The 17,192-nt window shown below is 40.9% G+C and overlaps 1 protein-coding gene across 7 annotated transcripts in view; it reads left to right on the forward strand.

Annotated features, from left to right (window-relative positions):
* PTPRA (protein tyrosine phosphatase receptor type A) overlaps positions 1-17,192 on the forward strand; it is a 159,283-nt gene that overhangs the window by 96,214 nt on the left and 45,877 nt on the right. For 5 of the 7 annotated variants that reach the window (XM_073878317.1, XM_073878316.1, XM_073878318.1 and 2 more), the window contains 2 exons: positions 2,481-2,507; positions 16,372-16,456. In XM_073878317.1, the coding sequence (XP_073734418.1) occupies positions 2,481-2,507; positions 16,372-16,456 (112 nt within the window). The remainder of the gene's footprint in view (positions 1-2,480; positions 2,508-16,371; positions 16,457-17,192) is intronic. The other 2 variants (XM_073878315.1, XM_073878319.1) reach the window with 1 other exon arrangement.

Raw genomic sequence — 17,192 nt, forward strand, 5'->3', positions numbered from 1 at the left:
AATCTTCAAATCAGTCTCTTTCTTTTTCTCTTTAAATGCATTGGTGAATACCTTCAGAACAAAATTAGGAAGTAGTGGTAAAAGCAGTGTCTTGTACCTGACTTTCAGAAGGATGTTCTTAATAGTTTTCCATTAACCATGGTGCTGACTCTTGGGTTGAGGTAAACATTTATCATGTTTAGGTTTTATGAATTTATTCCTGCTTTAAAGAGCATGTATGTCAAGAATGGGTGTTAAATTTTGCCAGTTGCCTGTTCAGCATCAATGAGCAAGATTGTTACGATTTTTTTCTTTTTATAATATGCTATGGTGAATCATTTTAATAGATTTCTTGACTTTGAACTATTTACATTTATGCAAAAACAACCCTACTTGGTCATGTTATATTTTCCTTGAATGAACTGTAGCAGTTTGTTTGATACTACTGTATTTGGGGTTTTTCCATTGACATTCATTAAGTTATTTAAATTGGTCTAGGTGTTTCCTTTATGTGTGCGCTTTTTTTTTAATTTATGTGTGCTATTTTTGATAAGTTTTAGTTGTCCGTGACCTAGAAAACTATGCGTCTCATTCATGTTTTAAAAATTACTTGAATGGATTTGAGGAAAAGTCATCTCTTAAGATTAATTTCCTACATAGCTGTTAATATTTGTTATATATTTATGTCCATTTTCATGCTTGAGTTGGATAACCATTTATGTTTCACACTTTGTTGTTTGTTTCTTCCAGAGAGTCTGCTATTGTATATTTATTAGTTCTAGAGAGTCTGCTATTGTATATTTATTAGTTCTACCATTTTTTAGTTTTTATTTCATTAATTTCTTTTTTATTCTTACTCTTCCTTCCTTCTCCCTGCTTTTCTTAGATTTATTTTGTGGTCTTTCTTTCTTCCTGAATTGAATGCTTGACTTGTTTTTATTTTCATTTTTCCCAGTTAATTCGTATATTTGATGCTGTGAATTTTTATAAGCACAGCTTTAGCCATAAAGCTTGCTCTTAGTCCCGTAAGTGTTCTTGTAGGTAGTTGTATTAGTTATGGTGCAGCCTAAACTACTCTGATAAAGGCATACCAAAATTCAGTGACTTAGGCAGACAAAAGTATCTCTCTCCCCTCTCACATTCCAGAGGTAGACAGAAGGCTTTGCCTTATCAGGGACTGAGTTCTTTTTTTCTTTTTCTTTTTTTTTAAAGGGAGGAAGGGGCAGAAGGAGAGAGAGAATCTTTTAATTCATGAGAGAGAAAGCAGGGCGGGGTGGGAGGGAGGAGCAGAGGGAGAGGGACAAGCAGACTCCGCCCTGAGTGCAGAGCCCAACTTGGGCCGAAACCAAGAGTCAGACACTCAACTGACTGAGCCATCCAGGCACAGAGGCAGAGACGGGGGGCAGCGGGGGGAATCTTAAGGAGGCTCCATGGCGGAGCCCAATGTGGGGCTCTATCTCACAGCCCTGAGATCATGACCTGAGCCAAAATCAAGAGTCAGCCAATTAATCGATTGAACCACCCAAGTGCCCCCAAGTTCTTTTTTTCTTATCAGCTCTGCCATCCCAACAAAATTGCCCTCATCTGCTTGGTCAGAAATGGCTCTCATCATTAGGTTCTGGTTCCAGCCCCAGGGAAGGGGGAACAGAGGAAATGGGGACAATTTCTTTTCCAAAGGATGTGATCCAGAAGTTACCCTTATCACTTTTGCTTACATCCTATTGCCTAGAATTCTTCATACAACTACATTTGGCACAAAGGAGTCTTAGAAATGCAGTCTCTAGCCAGACAGCTTTGTGCTCAGCTTAAAAAACAAAACAAAACAAAAACAGGGTTTCTGTACCAAAAGGAAGAAGAGACTATTACTGGGGGAGAGTTGGTGGATTCTGCCACAAGAATGATTTTATTATTTTTTAGGTATTTTACAGCTTGCCTTTGCTTTTAATGTTCAGGTGTTTTCTTTAATTTCTAGTTTTACTGTATCATGAAGAAGGAATACTGTCTGTATTATTTCTACAATGGGAAATAATTTATAAGGACTTGTGGGTATTCCGCAAGCCTTTGAAAAAGTTTACTCTATTAATATATAGAATTTAGTCTACACTAGTTAGTTTTTTTTTTTCAGACTGGTTAGATTTTGTTACCTGTTACCATTTAGGTCTTTTATATCCTTAATTTTGTGCTATTGCATTTTAATGGCCTAAAAGACATAAAGACCTCTAATACTGTTGTGTTTGTATTTTTTTGTGTTCTTGTACTTTTTTTTGAAGATTTCTGTTGTGTTGTTTTTGTACTCAGAAGGACAAATCACTGGTTAAAGTTTAGTGAGTCTGGGTAATCTTGTTTCCCATTTGTTGGAGGGTACCTCATTTTAGCTCCAACATATATAAAGAAGAAAGTTATCTGTTTTCCTAGAGCTTATTTTGTCTTAACTTAGGTTGAATTGTAATGGTTTTCTTTAATTTGAGAATGAATGTTTCTATTTCTCACTTATTACACAGGTAATTCTGACTCGAAGGACAGAAGAGGTGAGCCACTCACCTTATGTCTGTTGTCCCCTTTATAATGTACAATATTCATCATGTTTGCTCACAGTCTATGGTAACCTTGTGCATCTGTATGGTTGTGTGTTCACGTTCCCTTAAGTTGTTTCCATATTAACCTTGTAGAGAAGAGTAACAGAAACAAATATTCACTATGTTTTTAAATATAGATTATGGGTTCTAACAGTTATGACGTCTTTTAACAAGTCATAAAACAGCTGTATCTCACTTTATCATGTCACTTTGCTAATATCATCCTTTGGTAATATTAAGCCATAATTGCTACACCATAGTTAATTCCTGATGTCTAGTCAATAATTGCCTGTAAACATCCTAGCTTTTTGTGTTGTTTTCCCTAGTCTATAAAGTGTCGACCCTTTGTCATTTTATATGGATTTTATGGGTTTTCACCTCTCTGGTGTAATGTCCCTATGGCTGGAGATGCTATATCAGTGGTCTAAGCAGGCCTGCCAAATCCCTGGTCACCAGAGAACAGAATGCGCGGGTACTTACGTGTAGTGGCTCATTTTGCTTAGGACAATAGTAAGGTTATCATCAGAGGGTGTAAGAGAAAGAGATCACCCAAAAGTCTAAAAAATAATCATTGCATTTGAGTTTGGGTAATGTTAATCCATGAACCAATTTTTCTCCTGTGATTTCTTATTTTATTAAATGAGCTTTCTGGGGCTTTTTATTCTTATTCCACTATTTAACCATGCACAGTTTTTCCTGCCTAATTAATAAAACATTTGCAGGCTTAAATGAATTCCCACTAAGTAAGGGAGCGTTTGAATCAGAAAAGTAGATACTATAATCCTTTATGTGTTGTCCATCTGCCACTGTATTAGTGAGGTTTTCTACTGTGCACAGATTTCTTGTAATTCTCCAGCTCTCACTTTCTTAAACTCAGGAACTAGTTTCTATCAAGTAGTGTCTTTGCTATTCACATTTGCTTACTAGATTCTCACTACCAAATGTAGACTTAATAGATTTATATTGCAATAGATAACTTATATTTGCTCTCTAAAACTCTTAACCAGTCTTAAAGTCAAAAGTCAAAGTGTTATAGCTTTAAGATTAAACATACAATCTCTGCTTTCTTCCTCTACATAGTGTGTATTTTCTTAATATTCAGCCTTTTCTTGCCCCAATATTATTCCTTTTTTGCCTGGTTAACTAACATGGATTTGAGTAGTTCCAATATTGTTGTTAAAAAGAAATAAATTACCTTAATTATATAGAATATTGCTAATTGTGACATATTATTAATATGTATTAGCATATATCCTTTTTAAGTTAAAAAAAATGTATAATTGCTTTTGACCAAACAGAAAAATGAAGAGATGTACATATTCTCAGCAATATGTAAAGCGCCAAATGTAATGACATTTTTACCAGAGCAGACCTTTAGAAGTATTTCTATAAATTTTGATATCACATTCTGATTTTAAAACCAAATGCTTTCTGAGAAATGAGGCAAATTATTTTAAAATATTTGCATCATAATGGGTTTGCCAAGCAAAGTGTGTCTTATGCAGATGAATTAAATTGTAAGTTTTTCTGCACTGGTCTCTGGGATGCTTTTGAATAGCAATGGCTGGTGTTTTAATTGTCAAAACAGAAAGGAATAAAAAGAGATGAAGGGAGGCAGGGAACTTTGCTTCCTTTCTTTTGAAGTCTAAGAAACTGGTTATTTTCTCGTGTGTATTATTTTTTAAATATATCCCATGTTATTCAGTAGAACTAGATTTTTTTCTAATTGTGGTAAAATAGACATATGAAATTTTCCATTTTAACTGTATAGTTCAGTGAAATTAAGACATTGTTGTGCAGCTATCACCACCATTCACCTCCAGAACGTTTTTATCATCCCAAACTAAAACTCTAAACATTAAACAGTGACTACCCATTTCTCCCTTCTCCCAGCCCCTGGTAACCACTATTCTACTTTCTGTCTCTATAAATTTGTCTATCCTAGCTACCTAATTTAAGTGGAATCACAACAGTACTTTTCCTTTTGTAACCAGCTTTTCTTTTAAAGCATTTCTACTGGTGTTAATTCGGGTGATTTGTGTAATATATAGTAATGCATTAAATCCAGTTCTGTCATTATCTCCTGAGTGCCTCTTCCCCATGAAGTCAGTGGTCATGAGTGCACTCTCCCATTGTTCTTCAGTTTTCACTAATTTTACATCTTGGTTTTATTAGTTTTGTTCTAGAGAGAGCAGACTCTGAGATAACAGGCTTACTGGAGAGTCTATAGCACCTGCGAAGCACCGAAGGCAGTAGTGTTGAGGAGAGAGGACGAGAGATGCCACGTGGTCAGAGCAAAGGCAGCAAAGCCCTCAGTCAATCCTGCAACAAGCTCTGGAGCTGGAGTAGAGGGGGGCAGGGGCTTTCCCCTGGGCCAGGCTACTCTCTTAGGCCAAGGGCAGTTCCTGGGAAAGGACTTGCTGAGAACTGTTAGCCACTAACCCTCCCAGCAGCTAGGGGAATGGGTTCTTTGGTCTTGAAGGGGAATCTGTAACATCTACTTCCTGTTCTCATGAAGTTTGAGCGGGATAGTGATGCATACTCTCATTCATCTGTTTAGAGATTTTCCTGTGTAAGAAAATGCTATTGAATGATCTTGATATATATATTAAGGCTGGGGAGTGAGTGGCATAGTGGAATATTTGGAGAAGCCGTGAATGCAGTGGTTAAAAGCAGGCCCTGGACTCTGGGGCTAGGCCATCTGGGTTTGTGAGTTGACTCTTATTACTTACCAGCAGCGTGGGGTAGATATCTGACTTCCCTGTGCCTCTTTTCACCATTTGCAAAATTGGATAGGAACACAGTTTCCTTCATAGGGTTGTTCTGGAGAAAGGAGTAACACATATAAAGTGCTTGGCCTACTGCTAGGTCAGCACATAGCAGTTGCTCAGCAAGTGCTGGCTTTGACATTGCCAGTCCTACCATCGCACCCTTCTGTTACTGTTATTGTTGATGGGAGACTAAGGAGGTCAGGGACTCATGGACACAGGGGCACTGGTAAGCCTCTTGGAGGCTGTGTGTAAGGCAGCTCCCAAGGCAGGGTCATCTCGCAACAGTACTACTGTGACTGTAGACATTTAGCTGTTCTCCTGCCCTGTACCTTTTTTTTTTTTTTTTTTTAAGATTTTATGTATTTATTTGAGAGAGAGAGAGAGAGAGAGAGAGAGAGAGTGAGCAAGAGAGAGCATGAACAGGGAGAGGGAAAAGCAGGTTTCCCACCGAGCAGGGAGCCTGACACAGGGCTTGATCCCAGGACCCTGAGATCATGACCTGAGCCAAAGGCAGACGCTTAACCGACTGAGCCACCCAGGCATCCTGGTTTTTGTTTTTTGGGTTTTTTTTAAAGTCTGGAATAGTATCCTCTAAACATTTGTGAAGAAGGAGTCCTTGAACTACAGAGTTCTAGAAGCAGACATGATAAGCATTCTGTTGAACCCCAGAGGCTCATTCAGGTTGCTCAGCTCTCACGTCAGATCACCTGCTCCCCCGGCTTTCTAAAAAAGTATTTTTTGATCATCATAGTAAATGACATTATTATTGTGAACTCCATGGCTTTCCGTAAGTACCTTTAATTATATATTCATTCGGTACCCGTTAGATGCTAAGGATTCCAGAAAGAAAAACATATTACCTGTCTCATGGAAGAAACCTGTGAACAGTAAGCATCAAAGTCCACTCAGCTACATGTTATTTGGCTGTACCACACAAAGTGCTGCAAGAGAGTGTAAAAGACTCATGCCTAGAAGGAGGTGTGGGGGTGAACTTTGGGCAGTTTAAATTAATATAGTGACTGAGGAAAATGAGGATGTGCCAGGTAGGGTGAAAGCAATGAGCCATGAAAGAGCAAGTCAAGTATTTAAGGAACTGTGCACAGTTGAGACGCATGAAGTGGAGGGAGTGGCCAGAGCTAGCCTCAGCACAGTGGACCTGCTGGTGCAGTGACCTCAAGGGCCAGGGTGTCTCCTGGTGAGGGGAAGGAAGAAGTGACATTGTCAGATTTTTGTTTTAGAATGGTAACTCCAGAGGCCTTAGGGAAGATAGATGGGCAATAGAAATTGGTTTCTGAATGATAATTTGGCCCAAGACAAGATTGGGCTTAGCCCAGTGGTTTGGGCTCTTGAGGCAACCTGATATTTTTTGCTATTTTTAAAGCCAATAGGAAGCACTTAAAACATTACAACTCTACTGTTGAGAATTGATGAATACTAATATTGAAAAGTGTAGAGATGAAACAAACAGATCTTAGGAATTGAGGTTAAAGGAATGTGGCTTACTTCAGTGATTATTTTTGTAGTTGACCAAGGTGGTCTGAGTCTTTAGGTGACTCACCTGTCTGCATGTGAGCCCTTAGAATAACATGACCGTTTGTTTTCTTGCAAAAAGAATATAGCAACTAAGACATCTGTTGTCCCAGAACACCATTTTAGTATTTTTGAAATGCTATCCCCATAGCCTGAGTCTAGGAAGTGACATTTTGCTAGAATGGATAGTGGAGAGGAGGTGGGGGTTGGGCAAGGAATAGACCAGTGTGCTTGCCTTGCCTACACCTGCATCATGCAAGGCCACCTCCAGAAGACCTAGACCAAGACAAGCCTGAGAGATGAGATGATGATTCTGTCCAGTTAGGGAGGTACCCTAAGAGAGTGACTTGATCCTGAGCCTATCTCCAAGTCCAAAATTTGACACAGGGAGCTGTAAGTTCTCTCCTGTTTTCGTAATAGATGTGAGTCTTTCCCTCACAGAGGCCTGGGGACATCTTTACTATCTGTATTGTCCTTAACCGTATCAGAAACATGGATGTAATTCAGATGTCAAAAGGTAAAATCTTACTTCTATGACAGAGGGCTGTTCTGCCCTGAAAGCTTGGAAGAGTCAAAGTGGTGTTGGTCCTGTAGTTTATGAAGAATCTGGAGAATAGTGTAACTTTGTGATTTTGCTTTTGATTTGCAGCTTTGCAGTATGGGCAAGTTAATCTCTGTGCTCAGTTTCCTCACCCATAGAACAGGATTAATAATGATACCTATCTTAGGGTTCTTAAGATAATTGAATGATATGTATATGGTGCTTTGCTGTGTCTGCTATGTAAGTGCTAAAATATTAACTGTAATCATTTTTATTTCTAAGTTATCTGGCGAGCTCTCTTGTCATATTGCTTATAGTTGTCAACTCTACTACTGTTGGTCATAAACAATACTGGACTTGTTCTTGCCTTACTTATTCCATCCATTCATTCATTCAGGACTTGTTCTCACCACACCATCTTACATCACAGAACGCCTCCCCCATTTCCTCTTTTACCCTGCCTTATTTTTCTTCATAGCACTCATTACTACCTGTTGTTCTTTCTCCTCTACTAGAATATAAGCTTCATAAGGGTAAGGAATTTTGATTTATTCCCTACTGTACCCTCAAGACCTGCCTGGCACAATAAGTCACTCAATAAATATTTATTGAATGAAGCAATAAATATTGAGTGCAGGAATAGCTGAGTGTGATCTTGAATGCATGCCTTCCAGAAATTTGTAATTTAATAGACATATAATCAGTGACTTTAATTCAGGGGGATTAGTGTTGTAGCAGAGTAGGTATGTAGTGTTATGGATGTATAAGAAATGAGCAATTACCCACAAAAGGTGATATTTGGCCTAGAATTATTTAAGAGCAGAGGTGGTAATAACATTCTACATCAGGGTTCAGCAGACTTTTTCTATCAAGGACCAGATAATAAAGAATTTCAGTTTTGCAGTCATATTATCTCTGTCACATCTATTCAGCCCTACGTTTGTAGTGCGAAAGCAGTCATGGGCAGTAAGTAAATGAATGCAAACAGCTCTACTCCAATAAAATTTTATTTATACAAGCTGGCAGTGGGCTACATTTGGATTGTCCTTTCCCTGTTTTCAAGACAAAGGGATCTTCCTGATCCTAAAATCTGGACTGAGGTTTTCTGCTAGTGTGTGAGCTTCTGGATGCCAAAGCCAAATCTTTTCCTTTGATATCAGACACTTTTCAAATGTTGCTTTTTTTTTTTTTTAAGATTTTATTTATTTATCTGACAGAGAGAGAGAACACAAGCAGGGGGAGGGGCAGAGGGAGAAGCAGGCTCCTCACTGAGCAGGAGCCCAATGCGGGGCTCCATCCCAGGACCCTGAGATCATGACCTGAGCTGAAAGCAGACGCTTAACCGACCCAGGCGCCCCAGTGTTGCTTCTTTTAAATCATCCACTGACTGTAAGAGGTGGAGAGTGATAAATATTTGCATTTCATAAGGCATTCCACAAGGTTTCCAGGAGATTGTCTTACTACGACTAAGTAGGATAGTAGAGTTTTGAACTCTTAGGTTTGTCTGACCCTAAAGCCAGAATGGCTTTGTTTTGACCTCATGCTCAAATGAAAATTTGGCTAGATAAATAACTCCAGGTTCAGAGTCCTTCTTAAGAACTTGGTAGACAGTGGCATTATTGACTTTGGTGGTGCTATTTTAGATGTGCGGTCATACATAAATCTGATTCTTGTTTCTCTGTAGGGAGCCTTTTTTCTTCTGCTAGAAGTTTTTAAGGGTGGCTTCTGGTTGGTTGGTTGATTTCAATCCAAAGTTTCAAAAGCTTTGTCAGGATGTACCTAGGTAAAGCTCCTTTTTCAGTATTGCCACTCAAACTTGATGGTCCCTTTTGGTCTACTAAGAAAACTTTCTCATATAATTTCTTTCCCTCCTTCCTTACTGTTTTCCTCTTTGGGAATTCCTAGATCTAGTTAGTATTTGAACAGCTATTAGAACTCTTAGAGACAATCTAGCTTGTCTCTTTACTGTTGCACTTTCCATCTCACTCTTACTGCTCTGTGTTCTGGGAACTTTCATGATTTGGTCTTTCACATTACTAATTTGTTTTTCTGTTTCATCTTTTCTCCTTTTCAGCCTTTCTATTGAGATTGTTTCTCCCCCAATCATGTTTTAGTTTCTAGTTTCGTGTTTTAGTTTTAGCGATTCCCAAATTGCTCCTTTTTTCCCCAGTTTTTTTTATCGTGATAAAATTCACGTAACAAAATTTACTGTTTTAACCATTTCTAAGTGTACTGTTCACTGGCATTGAGTTCATTGACATTGTTGGGCAGTCGTCCCTACCATCCATCCCCATAATTCTTTTCATCTTGTAAAATTGAAGCTCCATGCCCGTTAAACTGTAACTCCCTGTTCCTCCCTTCTGCCAGCCCCTGGCAACCCCCATTCTTCTTTCTGACTCTATGAATTTCACTACTCTAGGCACTTCATGTAAGTGGAATCATACAGTATTTGTCCTTGTGTGACTGGCTTATTCACTTTGCCTGAGGTCTTCAAGGTTCATCCATGTTGTAGCATATTTTAGAATTTCCTCCCTTTTGGGGATGCCTGGGTGGCTCATTCAGTTAAGCATCTGCCTTTGGCTCAGGTCATGATCCCGGGGTCCTGGGATCAAGTCCCACATCGGGCTCCCTGCTCCGCGGGGAGCCTGCTTCTCCCTCTTTCTCTGCCTCTCTCTCTCTCTCTGTCTCTCATGAATAAATAAATAAAATCTTAAAAAAAAAATTTCCTCCCTTTTTAAGGCTGAAAATATTCTGTGTGTGTATACAACATTTTGCTTGTCTGTTCTCCCAGCAATAGACATTTATTTGGTTGCTTCTGTGTTTTGGCTATTGTGACTAATGTTGCCAGGAACATGGGTGTACATATATCTCTTTGAGACCCTGCTTTCGATTTTGGGGCATATACCCAGAAATGGAATTGCTCGATAATACAGTAATTCTATTTTAATTTTTTTGTGAAACCACCATACTGCTTCCACAGCAGCTGTACCATTTTTACATTTCCACCAACAGTGAACAAGGGTTCTAGTTTCTCCACATCCTGGCAAACACCTGTTATTTTCTGGTTTTGTTTTGTTTTGTTTTTTGATAGTAGTAGTTCCTGATAGGTGTGAGATTACTCCTTGTTCTGTACTGGCTTTTTAAAAAAGTCAATGCAGGGGCACCTGGGTGGCTCAGTTGGTTAAGCGACTGCCTTCGGCTCAGGTCATGATCCTGGAGTCCCGGGATCGAGTCCCACATCGGGCTCCCTGCTCAGCAGGGAGTCTGCTTCTCCCTCTGACCCTCTTCCCTCTCGTGCTCTCTATCTCTCATTCTCTCTCTCTCAAATAAATAAATTAAATAAATAAAAATAAAAAAGTCAATGCAGTGTCCTCTTGCACAGATTGCGATATATTTTTTTTAATTTTTAATTTTTTCTAAAAATCTTATTTATTTGAGAGAGAGTGTATGTGCGCACGAATTGGAGGAGGAATAGAGGGAGAGAGAGAAGCAGACTCCCCGCTGAGGAGGGAACCCAACATGGGGCTTGTGGGCTTGGTCCCAGGGTCCTGGGTTCATGACCTGAGCCGAAGGCAGACGTTTAACTAACAGAGCCACCCAGGCGCCCCTGCAATATGTTTTTAAAGATTTATTCTATTTCTTATATTATGTCTGTTTCCCATGACTACCATTTGCTGTCCTTGGTATTTGTGAAGGTCGCCTGTAAAACTGCGGTTGAACTTTGCTCTGGAGCATTGAGTGGATTAGAATGTGTTCACAGTAGGCATCCCTTTGGGAGGAGAAACAAGAACACATCCTCAACTAGGGGTTCAGTTATGGTTTAGGAAGTTGGATGTTGTTATCCTCTAGGTGGAGCTGCCTTCTTTTCTTCTTTCCCCTTAATTCATGTCTTGTGGCCTACTAGAATTACCTCAGGCCCCACCCTTGTCCCTTCTGTCATCAGGGCTGACCCAGGAAACTTATCTGTGGGCCGAGTGTACCTAGCAATCACGTGCAATGTAAAGACCCTCTCTGGATGCCAGTTCTAACCAAATCAGAAAAGACAGTTATGAGACAGGGGTATTTAAACAGTAACTGAATATTAAATCATATTAAGGAATTAATGTTGCTTTATAAATAGGATAATGGTACTATGATTATATTAAGAATCCTTATCTCTTAATGTTACATATTGAAGTAATTACAGTTGAAATGATATGTCACAGCTTTGCTTTAAAATAATCCAGTGGAGGGGCGCCTGGGTGGCTCAGTTGGTTGAGCGTCTGCCTTCGACTCCAGTCATGATCCCCGGGTCCTGGGATCGAGCCTCATGTCGGGTTCCCTGCTCAGCAGAGTCTGCTTCTCCCTCTCCTTCTGTCTCTCCCCCCGGCTTGTGATTTCTCTCATTCACTATCTCTCAAATAAATAAACAAAATCTTTAAAAAAATAAAATAATCCAGTGGGGTGGGCATAGACAAGTGGTTCTCAACTCAGGGTGGTTTTCCCTCCAGAGGACATTTGGCAATGTCTGCAGATGACTTTGGTCATCACAATTGAGGTTTTCTACTGACACCTAGTAGGTAGAGGCAAGGGTTGTTGTTAAACATTTTACAGTGCACGTGACAGCCCCTTACATCGGACAGTTTTCTGGCCCAAAATGTCATTATCATGAGGTTGAGAAACCCTGGTAGAGATGAAAAGCATGTAAGTGCTAACCCTGAAGTAAAGTGGTAAATACACAGGGATGCATTGTAGTGTTCTCTTTACACGTATGTGAGTTTGAAAGTTTTCCATAATACAGAATTTTAAATGTCAATCACAAAGGGGTGTACATTGTTAAATGCCAAATGTACAACTTCTGTGGGGGCGGGGGAGCCATCAGCACTCTCTTGACAAATCCTCCACTCTGTATTGGGTGCTGTTTTCTGAGCTGAGGCTGGATGGGGCCCCACAGCTTGTTACCCAGCCTGTGGATGTGCTGGCCCTGCACTGACAAAGCTTTGGTTAAATACCATCCTGCTACCCCAGTGCCCACTCTCATCCCCAGTCCTGGTTGACTCTAAGCTTGAGGTGTTTCAGCTGGAGGCTCTTTGGCTCTGATTGATCTCTGTAGCAGTCCGGTCACTCCTTCTGCATTGTTTTCTGCAAATCCCTGTTTCAGGTCTGCTAATGCCACTCTTTGTTGCCTTCCACATATACTTTTCATTTATTAGTATTTTTATATTTCTTATAGCATTTCAGTGTACTTTTGGGAAGAGAAAGAAGTAAACTTATGGATTCAATTCACCATCTTAAGCCAGATGTCTCTAATTACCTTCTTTTAATGCCTGGTGTACACCCCTTTGTGCTTGGCATTTAACAAAGACATATTTAGTGATAGATCATTAATCTAGTATTTGTTTAGTGCCAGATGTGTGAGAAATTCTGTCTGGGTTTTAGGTATATGGTGAGAAACAAAGCAGATATGTAATTCTTGGTCTTGTGGAATTTATGGTGTAAAGCAAGGGCACTCATTAATCAACTATACTCAAATAAATATATAATTACAAAGTGTGGGAGGTGTTATCAAGGGCAATAACTGTTTTGTGAGAATAACAAGGAGGATAATAGCTAATACTGACTCTGAGTACATAATGTGTGCTGCTTACTATGCCAAGAACTTTACATGGATGATCTTATTTAATCTTCACATAACTCATTTTAGCGTTAAGGAAACTAAAACTTAGGATCGTAAGTTAGTTTTAGGAAGTCAGACCTCTTTAGGAAGAGTAACACTTGAAGTGAGAACTAGATGACTAGGAGGTGGCCAGGCAAAGAATGGAGGGAGGCTATGTAGAGCCGAATGGAATAACATGTTTGAAGGCCTAAGGAAGGAATGAACTCAGCATGAAGGGTGCCAGTGGCTGAAGTGGAGTGAGCAGGGAGAGCGTAGCAGGAGATAGGGTGAGTAGGGACTGGTGGGGGAGGTTGTTCTAGGCCGGAGTGAGGGCGTTAGATTTCTTTCTAAAGGCTTGGGAAACCAAAAGTTCTTACAAGAGAGGAACATGATCTGGCTCGCTTTCTGAGACCACTCCGCCTGCTTTGTGGAGAATGGATTGGCAGTAGACAGGCTTATAGTGATCCAGTTGAGAGGCTAGGGATTGAGACTACAGTGATGGCAACAGAATGGAAAAAGGCAGACAAATTGGAGGCATTGATTTTAGCCCTAAAACCTATTACTTGCAGCTGGGTTGGATATAGATGGATAAGTAAGAGGAAATCAAGGGGATATCCACATTTCTTCCTTGAGCAGCAGGGTGGATGGCATTGTTCACTACTGAGTGGTGAGGGGAAGGCTTTAGACACATAAGGTTTGCATTGCCTGTGAAATTTAAGTGGGGTGGCATATAGGCTCAGAAGAGAGGTCTGACCAAGCAGTGCAAATGTGGGAATTGCTAGTGTGTCATTTGCGCTTACAGCCATCTGTCTGATCAGATCAGCTAGATAGAATGCAGAGAAGAGTGCTAGGGACGGAGCCCCAGGGAAGTCAGACACTTCGAGACCTGGTGTTAGAAGAGGAACAGCTAGCAAGTTAAAATGAGATGGAGCAGCCAAGAGATAGAAAGAAAATCAGAAGCATGCTTTGCTGTGGAAACCAAGAGATGAAAGCTCTTCAAAGAAGAGGGAGGGGCGCCTGGGTGGCTCAGTTGGTTAAGCGACTGCCTTCGGCTCAGGTCATGATCCTGGAGTCCCGGGATCGAGTCCCGCATCGGGCTTCCTGCTCAGCGGGGAGTCTGCTTCTCCCTCTGACCCTCTTCCCTCTCGTGCTTTCTATCTCTCATTCTCTCTCTCTCTCAAATAAATAAATAAAATCTTTAAAAAAAAAAAAAGAAGAGGGAGTAGTTAGCCAGTTTGAATGCTCATTTTCTGATGAGAGCCACATACCAGGGTGTGTTTGAGAATTGCCATCAACAAAGAAGCATGGTGGGGTGCCTGGGTGGCTCAGTCGGTTAAGCGTCTGCCTTTGGCTCAGGTCATGATCCCAAGGTCCTGGGAGCGAGTCCCGCATGGAGCTCTCTGTCAAATAAAATCTTACAAAAACAAAGAAGCATGGTATAACACCTCCCATCTCTTAAAAAAACAAAACAAAAAGCCCTCCATCCCACATGTCCCTCCAGTTGCTGTTCATTCTCTCTGCACCTCTATATGGTAGAAGTCCTCACCTCAAATAAAGAGTCAGTATCTCACTGTCTTCTCTTTCCATCTTTATTTCACTCCATTTATGCTTCCTCACCAACTACTCAACTGAGACCACTCTTTTTTTTTTTTTTTCCAACTGAGACCACTCTTAAAATAGTCACCAATAGCTGCTGTCTCGTCAAATCCAGTTTCACTTCTCTGTGAAACTCACCTACTTAATCTTTTGTAGTATCTGATTGAGTTGATTACTCCCTCCTTGAAAAACTCTTTTCTTGGCTGTACTTATGACACCATATTCTGCTGGATTACTTCCCACCTCATGACTACTGCTTATGAGTCAGTTTAGCTAGCTGATCTTTTAAAAGAATGTAAATCCAGTGATATTTCTGCCCTGTTCAGAGCCCTCCAATCACATAGTGCTTCTCATCACATTCAAAATTAAATCTGCACTGCTAACCATGGCCTATGAAGCCCCAAGTCTTCTGGCTCCTGCCCACCTCTCCAGTCACATCCTGTACTAAAACTGCTATTTCTTGAACCCACCAAGCTGCTAAGGGGTGTTATGCTTGCTATTCCCTGTGCCTAGAAAGTTCCTTGCCCAGATCTTTGCATGGTTTACATCTTCACATTATTTAGACCTCTGCTCAGTATAAGCACTTCAGACTTTCCCAGACCACTCTAAAATAACCCCCTCCAACCCATCAGTCTCTATCCCGTTACTCTTCTTCATAGCACTTGTCCCTGTCTGAAATTGTATGTTTACTTGTTTCTGAATAGTGTGCCACTGCTTCCCCCAGAATGTAGGCTCACGAGTCTGCTTAATCACTTCTCTGTTCCCAGAGACTGGAGCAGTGCCTGGCATACAGTTACTGGGCAAGAAGACAAGTCATTGAGGTGACAGTAATGGATGTAATCCAGACCATATGTGACAGGATTGACCTTTACATGGGAGGGACATGCCCTCCCTTTTAGCAGAACGGGAAATGGTGAAGATAGTTACAAACTCAGAATGGTTGTGTGTGTTCATGGTGGGGATGTGGGCCTGGAGGAGGATGAGTCAGCACCTGGTCAGCTGCCATGAGAAAGGAGGCTAAGTATTGGGTGGATAGGAAGCCAGGCCCTGTGGAATGAAGGGAGGAGTTGTTCTGTCTTCAAGCCAGATGTTGCTGTAGTTGGGCTTCTCCCTGGTAAAAGGTGGCTGTTGAAAGTGATAGAAAAGAGTACCCAGCATTTTTAAATACATAGTGCTTAAGGATCTAATAATGTCTCCTTGCTTTAATCAGGAACAGTATTCTCTGTGCCAGGAGACCATTTGGGTTTACAATAGGAAAATTGTCCTTTTTCCTTCCTCTCCCATCTTCCTCTAGATGGAGCCCATTGAGCTTGGGACAGAGCACATTGTTAGCCCTGCACACCCAGCTTGTCATCAGGATTGATGTGTTCATGCTTTCAAATATTTGAGTATTTTTTATGTGCTAAGCACTGTCTTAGGCTCTATAGCAATGAAGGAAATAAAGTCTCTGCCTTCAGAGGGTTTTTAATCTAATGCAGGGAGACAGAGTAAACAAATGTATAAGTCAGGGATGGGGTGGGTGTGTCATCTCATCCTAGGTGCTCACCCTGCCTTTTCCCCTTCCACCCACACTGGCCCTGGGGTGGCAGTGGGAAATGTTCTCTCACTCACTCTATCCATGCCCTGCCAGCTACAGAAGCATTGAATGAGCCCTTCTTCCTTATCTGGGTGTTTCCCCGAGCAGCTGACTTGAGCCCTCCATTGCACACAGTGGTAATGACATGTTTTTTCTTTTGATTTCAGATGAGACGCCAATTATTGCAGTGATGGTGGCCCTGTCCTCTCTGCTAGTGATCGTGTTTATTATCATAGTTCTGTACATGTTAAGGTGAGCATGCTAAATGCTAAGGTGAGAATGCTAAAGCTTCTGCATTTTCTTGGATTCTGTTTCAATACCCCAGGGTCTCATTAAGCCCACACAGTTCAGAAGATAGTAAGATAAGGACAGTGAATAGAGGGGAATGGTTTATGATATTAAGATTAAAATTCTATATAGAAACGGTTTAAAAGCTCTACATAGTTTTCTTCAAGACCCATCCCCTCCCCTTTGCTTCCATCTGCCCAAATCCAGTTCACCAACTCCAGTTTAACCTAAACCCCAGCATGGTAGTTTGAGGTTGAGGGAAAAGCTGTATAGTCTGTGTTATCACTGATAGGTTGTTTAAGACCCTCAGATCTAACCTTACTGAAGCAACCCCTAATAGTACCCGATTAGAGATGATGCGGTAAATAGAGACTTACTCTATTTCTAGTTGGGGGGGGTGGGGGTTGGGGACAAACCTAGGATCTAGGATCCCTGAGTCTGATGTGCTAAACTGAACCATGTGAGTTACAGAGTTCCCCTTTCTGACTTTTTTCAGGGTCCTCTAGATATTATACTCAAACAGGGAGAAAAGGCAAGGAAGGGGAACCCAGGGGAGAGAAAAGGGAGGTGCATTTGTCCTCTTCCTGCTGAAGTTACTGCCCTGGCTAATTGGGATTAACTCCACCCTTTGGTTTACGCTGCTCTCTGCTCCCTGTGTTCTTTTGCAGGGAGAAAGAGAGGGGAACCTGACACACCCCTA

The sequence above is a fragment of the Callorhinus ursinus genome, unplaced genomic scaffold (assembly GCF_003265705.2).
Source record: "Callorhinus ursinus isolate GAN/ISIS: 27379988/994484 unplaced genomic scaffold, GSC_fseal_2.0 scaffold29, whole genome shotgun sequence".
In the NCBI taxonomy this organism is placed as follows: Eukaryota; Metazoa; Chordata; class Mammalia; order Carnivora; family Otariidae; genus Callorhinus; species Callorhinus ursinus.